Source organism: Stegastes partitus, unplaced genomic scaffold, assembly GCF_000690725.1.
Source record: "Stegastes partitus isolate 25-593 unplaced genomic scaffold, Stegastes_partitus-1.0.2 Scaffold2009, whole genome shotgun sequence".
NCBI lineage: Eukaryota > Metazoa > Chordata > Actinopteri > Pomacentridae > Stegastes > Stegastes partitus.
The window spans coordinates 19,068-30,472 of NW_007579740.1; the positions used below are offsets into that span (position 1 = coordinate 19,068).

The 11,405-nt window shown below is 38.2% G+C and overlaps 1 protein-coding gene across 1 annotated transcript; it reads right to left on the minus strand.

The window, feature by feature from the left end:
- Positions 1 to 2,389: 2,389 nt before the first annotated feature.
- Positions 2,390 to 3,550, minus strand: rps29 (ribosomal protein S29). The gene is made up of 3 exons (XM_008303450.1): positions 3,438 to 3,550; positions 2,843 to 2,942; positions 2,390 to 2,501 (listed from the first exon to the last, which is right to left on the minus strand). Exons 1-3 carry the CDS (start codon positions 3,497 to 3,499, stop codon positions 2,493 to 2,495), a joined length of 171 nt encoding a protein of 56 aa, XP_008301672.1. The 5' UTR covers positions 3,500 to 3,550; the 3' UTR covers positions 2,390 to 2,492.
- Positions 3,551 to 11,405: the final 7,855 nt, after the last annotated feature.

Consider the following 11,405-nt stretch of genomic DNA (forward strand, 5'->3'; position numbering starts at 1 on the left):
AGACAAACTAGTTTCCAGCAGATTCAAATGATTGAATGGATTTTTGTGCACAAAACAAATGACGAGCTCATGAAATATGATGTTTTGTTGTTAAATAAACTTATACGAGTACATCTGAAACGACTAGTCAGTGAATCAGGTATCTGAAACTGAACTGGAAACTATTTTGACAATCATTTAGGTCGAAACATTTCATGGTTCCAGTTTCACAAATGTTAAGACTTCAAATGTTTTATTAATTTTTAAAGTATTTAAGGCTGTTTGAATGAAACAATCACAATAAAGATGTCAGTTTGGGCTTCTTCTTTTTTTTTTTTAACTAGTTTTGTACAGGTCAATCACTCACTCGATTGTTGGAGAAAATAATCTCCAGATTAATCCATAATGGAAATAGTCATTAGTTGCAGTTAATAATTCAAAATTCACCCTGCCTCAACCAACTACAGCAGTAAAATCCTGCTTTGACATGAATGCACGAGTGATAACAACAGAATTATATAACAGTATAACAGTATAACCGTTAGTGGAGTCATTTTTCTACAATGACTACTTTTACTCTTTAAGTACATTTTCCTGACTATCCTTGTTTACTTTTCCTTGTAATAGAGTATTTTCCAGTGCAGTATTTGTACTGCTGCTTAAACATAACTGAATATTTCTCCACTCCAGCTGATCATAGATATAATCTGTCAAACTGAAGGACCAACACATACAACAACTCATCCATCTGTGCTGCTGATGTCCTCTGAAACAACTTGATGCGATTCTGATTTGTTGTGTGTTGATTGCTGATCATGAGCACATTTGCTGCTGGCTGTGAAACTAATTGCCCCTCGAGGAGTCGTAAGTTTATCTTGACCTTCTGTTTTAAAGATGGCACGAAAAAAAAAAAAAAAGAAGTGAATAAATGTAATAAATCGTGGCAGCGCTCTGTGTACACAACTCCACTGAGTCCCTCCTGCCTGGCTGCAGCCTGTGCTGAGACTTTTCAATATTTAAAGTTTGGTCGCCTCAAGTCACAAGACAATAAGCAATTAGCCACACAACGGGGGACTTATCAGATTTCATTAACTTTCAGCAAGAGTGATATCTCAGCATGTTAGCAATCCTTGGATATGAAGGAGGGGGATGCTGTTTCATGTGAAGCCTAAAAAATCACTCAGCTGCTCTTTATTATTTATTACCAAGTGCAGCAGCAGGGATTCTTCTCACAAAATAGCTCAGCAAATGCCCTGTTAAGGGGTTATTAATAAAGACATGTGACCACACAGTGGCAATAAAACTGTAAAAACACTCTCCTCCTGATGTTTTACTTGATGTCTAGTTTGTTTTCTGCCAAGAACAGAAAACCTTTTCTTCCACATTGAAGAGCTGTTCCATTCATTGTTTTCTCTTCTCATTGGTCTTATTGAACCAACGTACTCACTTCCATGGACACACTTTAGCTCCTGGTGTGACGTAGCACCTATCACAATTGACCACTGTAAAATATAGTATTTCTCTATAAAGCCACCCACTGGTCAGGGAGTTATCAGCTGCTTTTACATGTTTAGTTTGTTTACAATACATGCTGCAACTTTCATAACAATTATTTCTTCTTCACTGAATAGTTGTTGAAGTTTAGAAAATATCAGAAAATGTAATGTTATTCAGTTCAGGTCATAAGGAAACCAGGAAATGTTCATTTCTAGGAGCTGGGACCAGAAGATTTTGACTTTTTATATCCTAAAACTTGGGGGCACCGGAATCTTTCTGCGTGGAGTCTCCATGTTCTCCCCGTGCAGTGTGGGTTCTTTCCGGGTTCTCCGGCTTCCTCCCACACAGTCCAGAAACATGTTGAGGTTAATTGGTGATTCTAAATTGTCCGTAGGTGTGAATGTGAGTGTTCTTGGTTGTCTGTCTCTAAGTGTGGCCCTGCGATGGACTGGCGACCTGTCCAGGGTGTCCCCTGCCTTCGCCCTGAGTCGGCTGGGATAGGCTCCAGCCCCCCATGACCCTAGTGAGGATTAAGCGGTGTATAGATATCCTAAAACTTCCTCAAACTGAAAAATAACCAAAATAGTTTAAAATGTATTTAATAGTTGGTAACCAGTTAACTGTTTAAAAGCATTGCATAATAATCCATGAGCCAACAGCAAAAAGCTGAACTGTTGTCAAACACCTAAATCTCTGTGTGCATAAACTGACTTAAAAAGTAAATCTCCAACTGGCAACAACCCCTCCTTAGAGGTCAGATGCTTCTCTTCATTCATTTGTATGGAGCTCATGTTCAAATTTACAGCTTTAGAAATTATTTTTCATTCTGACTGCGATCTAAATTAAAAAAAATATTTTTTTAAACAAAAAAGAAAACAAAGAATATATGTCCAAGAATAACCACACAGTTCAATTTAGTTGGACAAAAAAGAACATTTATTTGCAATGCTGAATTATCCCATCTTGGCCAGCCTCTGAAGACGACTCGACCCAGTTGTGGAGCTGTCAGCAGACATCTAGTCCAGCTGTGTGAAAACAAGATAAGGAGAGACGTTAGTAAAAGTGAAACAACGAGCAGATAGTCAGACATTGAAGCACTAACACACAGCTCTTTACAGACGTGCTACATTATAAATGATCTGTGTGCAGAATGTATTAATGTGCACTAGTAGAAAAACACCAGACAAAGAGCTTGTTTTCTAAATTACTGACAAACACAAACAGAAGTTAAATAGGAGTACGTTGAAGTGTATTCATGGCCTTCCATTCATTCCAGTGACGCTCTACATTGTCATACATGGTTGTATGTTGTGAAATGTGATCGTTTAACCAGTTAATCGAGCTATAAATTGTCATTTTGATTTACCTTGACGAAGCCGATGTCTTTAGCGTACTGCCTGAAGCACTGGCGGCACATGTTGAGCCCGTATTTACGGATCAAACCGTGTCTGTTCGAGCACACTCGGCTGGAATGAAAAGAAAAAAATGGGTTAAAATACAAATATTTGCATGAAATAAAGGATCAATTGTGCCTGAAGCCACCAGTCATTCAGAATGCAAGTACGGAAGCTGACTGGGTGCCGGTTAGCATTCGGTCACTCATTCCGAGCATCATAGCTAACTTTAGCTACATAAATGCTAATGTTATTTGTGTTAACGTTAAGCTAGCATGCAATCTCCACATAACATTCACTCAAACTACCTCTACGAGTTCATTCTGAGCTGATTTCTGCATTTTGGACTTTAAACAAGAGCAGTTGTTTCAGAAACAGAGCGGGGCTAACAGAACACAGAGCTAATGCCAGGAAGGCGCATCCACCGCCGCCATATTAGCTCGAGATCAGCGCCCATGCGGTGCAACTTTGGCAGCATTTTACCAACACTAAAAAGCCGCAAACACCTTAAAACGAACACGTTTTAGCGCATTTATCGATAATCGACAGAATAATGGCGACACTGACCAGGAGCGGGATCCCTGGCCGAACTTTCTGGGGTGACTCCAGTAGAGCTGCTGGTGGCCCATCTTGTCTCTTTTCGCTCGAGTATCGGAAAGGAAGAACCAGGGACGCGCATGCGCAGTTGAGGCTGCAGCTGTGTCCTGTTTCCGGTTGTGGAGTTGTTGTGTTGCGCCTCCTGGTGGCGGCAGACAGGTGGCGCTGCGCCGCCATGAAAAAAAGGTTCAGAGTAAACAGTGAGTTGTTTTATTGACAGTGTTTCTATCAACAAAATGCATTTTAAGGGGAGAAACAACAAGTTGGAAATAACAAAAAATAATTTTCATAGATTTAATTATTCTCTGGACCTAATTTGGATATAGACTGATCAACTTGAAACTGGACAAAAAATTATTTGAAAGATGAATTTTATACCGTGGTTAGAGGTTGTTTTTCAGATAGATTAAATATGATAAGAATTAAACGTGCAGTTGGTAATTCAGTCTTTCAGTCTTTCTTCATTTGCATATATGTTTATTAATACATAATGTAAACAGATGTTTCTAGTTACATACATGATATTTATACATGTATTATTTATATTAGTCAGATAAATTTATGCAATCAATAATAGATTGGCTGAATTTTTAGCTATAACATTTAGCCAGGTTGAATTGTATTATATGTAGCTTATCATTATAACCATAATATTTATATTAAAATTATTGTCGGGTCTTACCTTAATATTTAAATGTAAGTTATCAGGAATCTTATTTCTCTACTGGAAGTCACGTATGTGTTATAAATATATATAAATAAAATGCATATTAAGCCTCATTATAAACTTGCAAAGTAGCTAAAGCTCTGCATATGACGATCTTAAAGTAGGTTTTTAAATAGGTCAGGTTAAATTGTCTTATATAGCCTAATATTGTAGTTTTTTTATGAATATTTAAATTGTACAGTCAGTAATAGTGTAGGTTACTACTCTTAATATTCATATACAAATAAAATGTATAAGCCTTTGTATGAACCTGTGGAGTTGTTGCAGCTCAATATATGATTAGCTTAAAGTAGATTATTAACCATAATATTTATACATTTATTATGCATATAAAGTCTTAGTATGAACTTGTGCATCAGTTGCAGCTCAATATGTTGAAGTTTTAAGCCTTAAAATTTAATTTAGTCAGGTTAAATTGTACCATAAACAGCCTAATATTGTTGGTTATTAACCTTAATATTTATATATGTGTTATTATAATGTATATGCATCAGTTTTAGCTCAGTATATGTTGATATTAAAGTAGGTTTTTAGCCTTCACATACAAGTTGATCAGGTTTGACTGTATCATAAACAGCCTAATATTGTTGGTAAGTAACCTTCATGTTTTTATTTATGTAAATATAATGTATATTAAGCCTTAGTGTGAACTTGTGAATCAGTAATAACTCAGAATATGTTGATATTAAAGTAGGTTTTTAGCCTTAACATTCCAGTTTTTCAGGTTAAATTGTATCACAAACAGCCTAATGTTGTTGTTTATTAACCTTAATATTTATATATGTGTTATTATAATGTTTATGCATCAGTTTTAGCTCAGTATATGTTGATATTAAAGTAGGTTTTTAGCCTTCACATATAAGTTAATCAGGTTAAACTGCATCAGAAACAGCCTAATGTTGTTGTTTATTATCCTCAATATCTTTATATATATTATTATAATGCATATAAGGCCTTAGTGTGAACTCTTGCCTCAGTAATAACTCGGCTCGTGGACATGAGCGGCAGCCTGCAGCAGCAGATTCCTGGACTCGGCTGCCCCCCGCTGGCCCGGTGCATTGTGGGACAGCAGCAGCCGCTGGTTCCGTATTTGGGCTTTTGGCTGCTAGCAGACAGTTGCGTTTCCATCCATGCAGCTCGCAGGAAGGTATGGAGGAGAACGGCCCGCCGCCGTGCTGATGTTTCCCGGTGAAAGGACCGCTCGGCCGCGCCAGATTTAGGTAACCGGTGTGAATGCGCTTGTTGTGGTTCCGTCATGGACGCTGGTGTTGTTGTTGTTGACGAGCTCCGGGCTGGACGGCTGCTGGGAAGTTGCTAGCTCAGGCTAACTTACTGTTAGCATTTTTCCGGGGGAGCTCGCCGCCGTTGCAGACCGACGCCGAGGTGTTTGTTTTCGGGCGCGTTTTTGGTGTCCGTCGGTGAGACAAACGGTAATCCGGTGATTTTAAAATAAATCGATGCAAACCGTCGCTGGTTCGGTGGTTCAGACAGCGGCCAGTTTAGGACAGAAAAACTACCGGATGGAGGCTGAGGAGGCGAACAGAGAGCCAGGGCTGGAACACGGCAGGCACCGTTAGAATGAACCGGAGACACGCACACAGAGAAAAACACTGTCAGCTGCAGAAAACTGTTCATTTAGCGAGAATATTAAAAGCATCCAACGTGGGGAAACCTAACAGGGACATTATAATGTAAAGGAATGAAGTAAATAGGCTACATTGGCTTTGTTTTGAATTCAACAGCTGTAATATAAATCCAGATGTTCAGGGAAACATCTGCAGCACACATTGATCACACATGCATGGAACAAATTAGAGGAGAAAATAATAAAAACCAAGCACTGGAGCACACAGTCAGAGGTTTCCAGCAGCTTTTTTTGCTTTTTCTTGTTGTTTACTAAACTGTGATTTCAGTTTGAGGAGAAAAACTTAAAGAGCGAATGAGCAAAATTCAGTTTGCAAATTTAAAAGGTTTGCACATGGAACGGATGATTATTTTCACTGTCGGTTAGTTATTTAGACGATAAAATTTTGATTTCCCAAAGCCTAAGATGCCAAATATTTCAGCCACAACCTGACAATATTCAGTTTATTGTCATAGTGGAGGGAAAAAACTGAAATTATTCACATTTAAGAAGCTGCAATCACAGAATTAAGACCTTTTTTCCTTGAAGAACGCCTCAAGCTGCGTAATCGATTATTAAAATAGCTGCAGATTAATCAAATAGATCAGTAGAGCATTGCAACTGTATTTTCTTTCCATTTTCTTTGCTAATTAATGTTTTTTTTTTAATTTTCTCGCCTTGTTTTCTGCACAATACACTCATGATAATGATTTTTAAATGGATACGATCAATTAATTATCATATAGAGAAATGCCTGGAGGTGATATATCACACGATTGTTTTTCTTGATGATGAATCTGTTCGTTGTTTTCTTGATCATCTGTCAGCAGCTGCAGTTTTATCCAATAACGAGGAAACAAATCAGATATTCACCTTTTGGATTGTTGGAATAAACAGATAATATCTTTATGGTTAAACACTAGTTTTGCAGCTTCATAAAAGTGAAAGTTTGGATTTTTACAAAACTTTTGGAACATTTCACTCTCACTGAATACGTAGGAAATTGCATATATGCTGCTTATACATTTGACAGTATGACAGTGAGGCGAATATATTTTATGTCAGCTTTTGAAATATACTTCTTTAAATACAATACTTTCAAAGTAAAAGCCCGACTCTTCTCCAGCGTCTGTTTTATCTTCAGAAAGCTCGGTGATTATTGGTATTATTAGCCTTTTTATAGCTTTATCATTTTATCGTATACTAGGGGTGCCCAATCCTGGTCCTCGAGAGCCCCTTTCCAGCATGTTTTAGATGTTTCCCTCGTCCAACACACCTGATTCAAATGATCAGCTCATCATCAAGCTCTGCAGAAGTGTGATAACGATCCTGATCATTTGAATCAGGTGTGTTGGAAGAGGGAGACGTCTAAAACATGCAGGACTGTGGCCCTCGAGGACCAGGATTGGACAACCCTGTTGTATACTTACCGTAAAGTATAAATCAGATTGTGGTCCATGTGTTGGGTATGTTTATCAGCCAGTTACCAGGAATATGTTTGTTATCAGAGACTCGGTATTAAAGTTAGTGACACACTGTGGTTTGGAAAATGGAATCTGGATCAGAGATAATTAAAAAGCTAATCAAAATATTAGTGACATAAAACCCAAATTGCAAGAGCTGCTGTTGTTTTGATGAAGGTAGAATAAATAAATCACGTTCTCTCACATTTCTATATTTGTTCCAGTGGAAAAGAGTTGCAGAAATCCCCACTAAACTCGTGACTCATATCACAATCTGACCGTTTCTTCTTTCTTCTGTTTTTGCACATCGCTCTAATTGTCGTGCAGCCGCTGGGCCGAGCCTCCAGGCGGGCGGGAGACAGATGACGAGGTCAGATATACGAAGCCAGAGAGACCGCAGATTTAATAACACGTAAAATACGGGGGGTTTGCTCGGCAGGTCCGAGCGCCGATCAATATTGATAATGCGGAAATTAATGCAGGAGAAAATAAGACGGCGCGGAGCCTTAATCAACATTGATAATAAGTTAAGATGGAATATGGAGGAGAGGAAAGACTTGATGGATTAAATCGTGTTTGCGGTTTCAGGGATGCCTTCTGCACAGGCCTCTGGCTCGTAATGTAAAATTAAATGATTGATATTGGAAGTGTGCTTCCAGTAAGGCTGGATAATTATCATTTATGGAATGTCAGTAATCTTATTCTGTTGTTATCCTGCTAAAAATGTCATTGTGTTGTGCAGAAGTTTTAGGCACGACGTTGATATTAAACAGTTTAAACTTCACACAAAGTGCAGCAAACTTAAAAAAAACACAAAATTAAATAAGTTGTGGGTCTGACCAGCTTTTAAAACACCATTTTTCAAGGTACTTGGCAGGTTTGTTGGACCAGAGTCCTTTTATGATAATGTGTTCCTCTAATAAAACTCCTAAACATGAGGGGCGTGTCACTCCCAAGTTTTTTTTTTTATTGCTGAGTTTTTGGTCCGACAGTAATTCATGAGCAATTTTAAAGTTCCCTCTGGAGAAGTTTGAGGTGGACAAGAAGACTCCAAAGTCAGATAAAGTCACAGTCAGTTCAAATCTGCAGGAAAATCTCAGAAAAATACAGCGTTTAAAAACCACATATTTGAATAGTGTTAGGCTCCATTCATTTGAAATAGAAACAACACAACCGATTAACACTGGATATGGTAGTTTATACGTCTTAGCACAGACTAAAATCAGTATTTCATAATAATTAATCAAACCACAACCTTGTTCTTTGATTATTTATTTTACACACATTAAAAAAAACCCTTGAATCTACATGTTCAGCGTTTTACTGGAAGAAAGTGGTGACTCTACACGTTACAGATATTTTACTGATGATATTTTTTATGCGTTTCCGTCTCCTCATAAACACAGCCTGCAGTTCAGCCGAGAAGCTCCTGAATTTCAGTCTCGTTGCTGTCGGCTGCAGCTCAGTCAGTCATGGCTCCTCAGTTGTGCCAAGAAATGCAGAATTCTTTGATTTTTTTACAGAATATGGTCACAGCAGAGAGTTTGGTGATTTTTTTTTAACGAGACAACTAGAATGAAGTGACTTTAAGTCAAGTCAAAGTCGCTTTATTGTCAGTTCTGCTGCACGGATATACAGACAGAGAACTGGAATCGAATTTCTGTCGAACCCTGATTTAAAAAAAAAAAAAAACACAGCGGAAAAATATACACACTAAAAAATATGTAAGCTAAACATATAATAGGCTAAAAAAATATACAGTCTAGACCTCTAATAAGCTACAAAAATACAATCTGAACATTTTATAAGCTACAAAATATACAATCTAAACATATTATAAGCTACAAAATATACAGTCTAGATCTATAGTAAGCTACAAAATATACAATCTAGACCTCTAATAAGCTACAAAAATACAATCTAAACATTTAATAAGCTACAAAATATAAGTAAACGCACAAAAAACCTCAGAAGAATCTGCATAAGGCTCATATTGAGTCTTTGGTTCCGAACCAGATTTGTATATAAAAAATAATGTGCAGTGAAAACAGTGCAGTGAACGAGCTTATATATGCTTTCAATAAAACATCACGATTTTAAGCTTAGATTTGTTTAATTTTCTGCACATCTTCCATAATTAATTCAAGGACTGTTTATAATTTTCCGGTTTTTCTTGACTGAATATTAAGTGTACAGTTGTTTTGAATAAAAGGCCTTTTAAAGCTACGTCCATGTCTGCAATCCAAAAACATCTTGATATTTACCTGTTTAACACATTTAAATAGTTTCCAGATTCACCATCCCTCTTCCTCCTGCTGCTCCTTTTTCCTTCTTTCCCACGTACGAGCTCGAACGTGCACGAGCTTGAACGTGCACGCGACGCACACGAATCGCCTCGTGTAGATCGATCTGTGTGTGTTTTCCGTTTGCCGGTGTAACGGCGTGTCAGAGTTGCGTACTTCACCTTTAACAAGCGAACGTCTTCGGTTTATCTCTGAGACGTGTCATGTGTAGCAGCAGTGGCCTCCGTCTTACCTCGGGAGTCGTCTTTGTTCCTCGCTAGAAGTTTCTCTCAGCAGCTTTGTGGCAAAACTCACTAAGTAGAAAATCTTAGTTGTGGAACTTTTACTGCCAATTAGGAGGACTTCTAGTAGCGAGATAAGATCCTGTGCGAGTTTCGCCCGAGGGCTCAGGGGAGGAGGCGCCACCATCTGTTGTTGGACTCCTTTTTGTCACCGAAGATAGTTTTTCAGGACTCCGGCTGGATTATTTTCATTGTCAGTTATTTTCTCAATTAATCCCTTAGATGTTTGGTCTGCAAAGCGTCAGCTAATGGATAAAAAAAATATGATGCCAAAGCTCAAGATGACAAATGTTTTCGCCACAAACCGAATATATTCAGTTTACTGTCACAGAGGAGGAAAGAAACCAGAAAATATTCACATTTAAGAAGCTTTAATCACAGAATTTATCTTATTTTTCTTCTTTAAAAAAATCCCTTAAATCTCTAAATCAATTATTAAAATGGTTCACAGTTAATTTAATAGTTGACAGCTAATCTATTTACTGATGAATCATTGCAGCTCTGCATGAAATACAGTCCTCTGCTGTCGCTGAGGTTTTCTCTGCTGGAGCTTTTGCTCCGTCATATCTTGTATTATTTTTAGTTTTTTACCAGTGATGCCCAGTTTTTGAACGCATTATATTTTATTATTGTTCTCTTCTTTATAAATTGCCTCAAGCTTGCAGTGTACAGTTTGAGAGTTTTCGCAATATTCTCCGTAACTTTTTAAGCCCTCAGCTAGTTCTTTTTTTTTTTTTTTTTGAAACTTCCAGCTGGGAAATACATCCCAAATTCAGTCAGTAACGGCCACAGAGGCGCCAGGCCAAAATAAACAGCCCTGGGCTCTGTGGATAAGACTCGCTTGGGACAGTTTTGAAGTACAATAAGTATTTGTTTGTGTCTCCTTATCGTCGGGCCGGAGAGAGATTTTTAAAAAGCTCCTGCAAATAATGACATTTTGCTTCCATCTATTAAAACAGTAAATCTGAGAGTAAACTGGCTTCTTTTTTCCTTTTAAAAACACTCATATCAGTTAATCAGTCGTTTAACTACAAGTCAGATTATGAGCCGTTTACAGAGATTGAAGCCGGTCGTCCCCACGCTGACTTTCAGCTCCTAACACGCGACCCACATGGTGTGCATGGGATGCTGAAAGCGTACGAGTGGCCCTCGAGTTGCTGCACTGAGTCAAACTGCTGCTCAGAAACTCCTCACATGTTTTTTACACTTTCACAGTTCGGTCTTGTGCAACAGCCGAGCATTATTTATCATCTTAACCCTCCAAACCCCGAGCAGCTTCTGGTTCTCGTTTGCTCCCGTCACAGACTTGTTTTTCAGTCCTGCACCTCAGTGGAAGCAGCACAACCACAGATAGAAACAGAGTGATTACAGAAATGTGTTTTGTGTTGTGTAGTTCAGTTATAAAGCCGTATGGTTTTAGTGTGTTTCCATACTTCTCTTCTCTGTGCTTTGACTGAATGCTGTCTGCAGTGCAGCTGAAAAGTTACACAATTTTTGTCATGTGACTGTTGGCTGCAGCTGACTCACTGATGGCTTCATG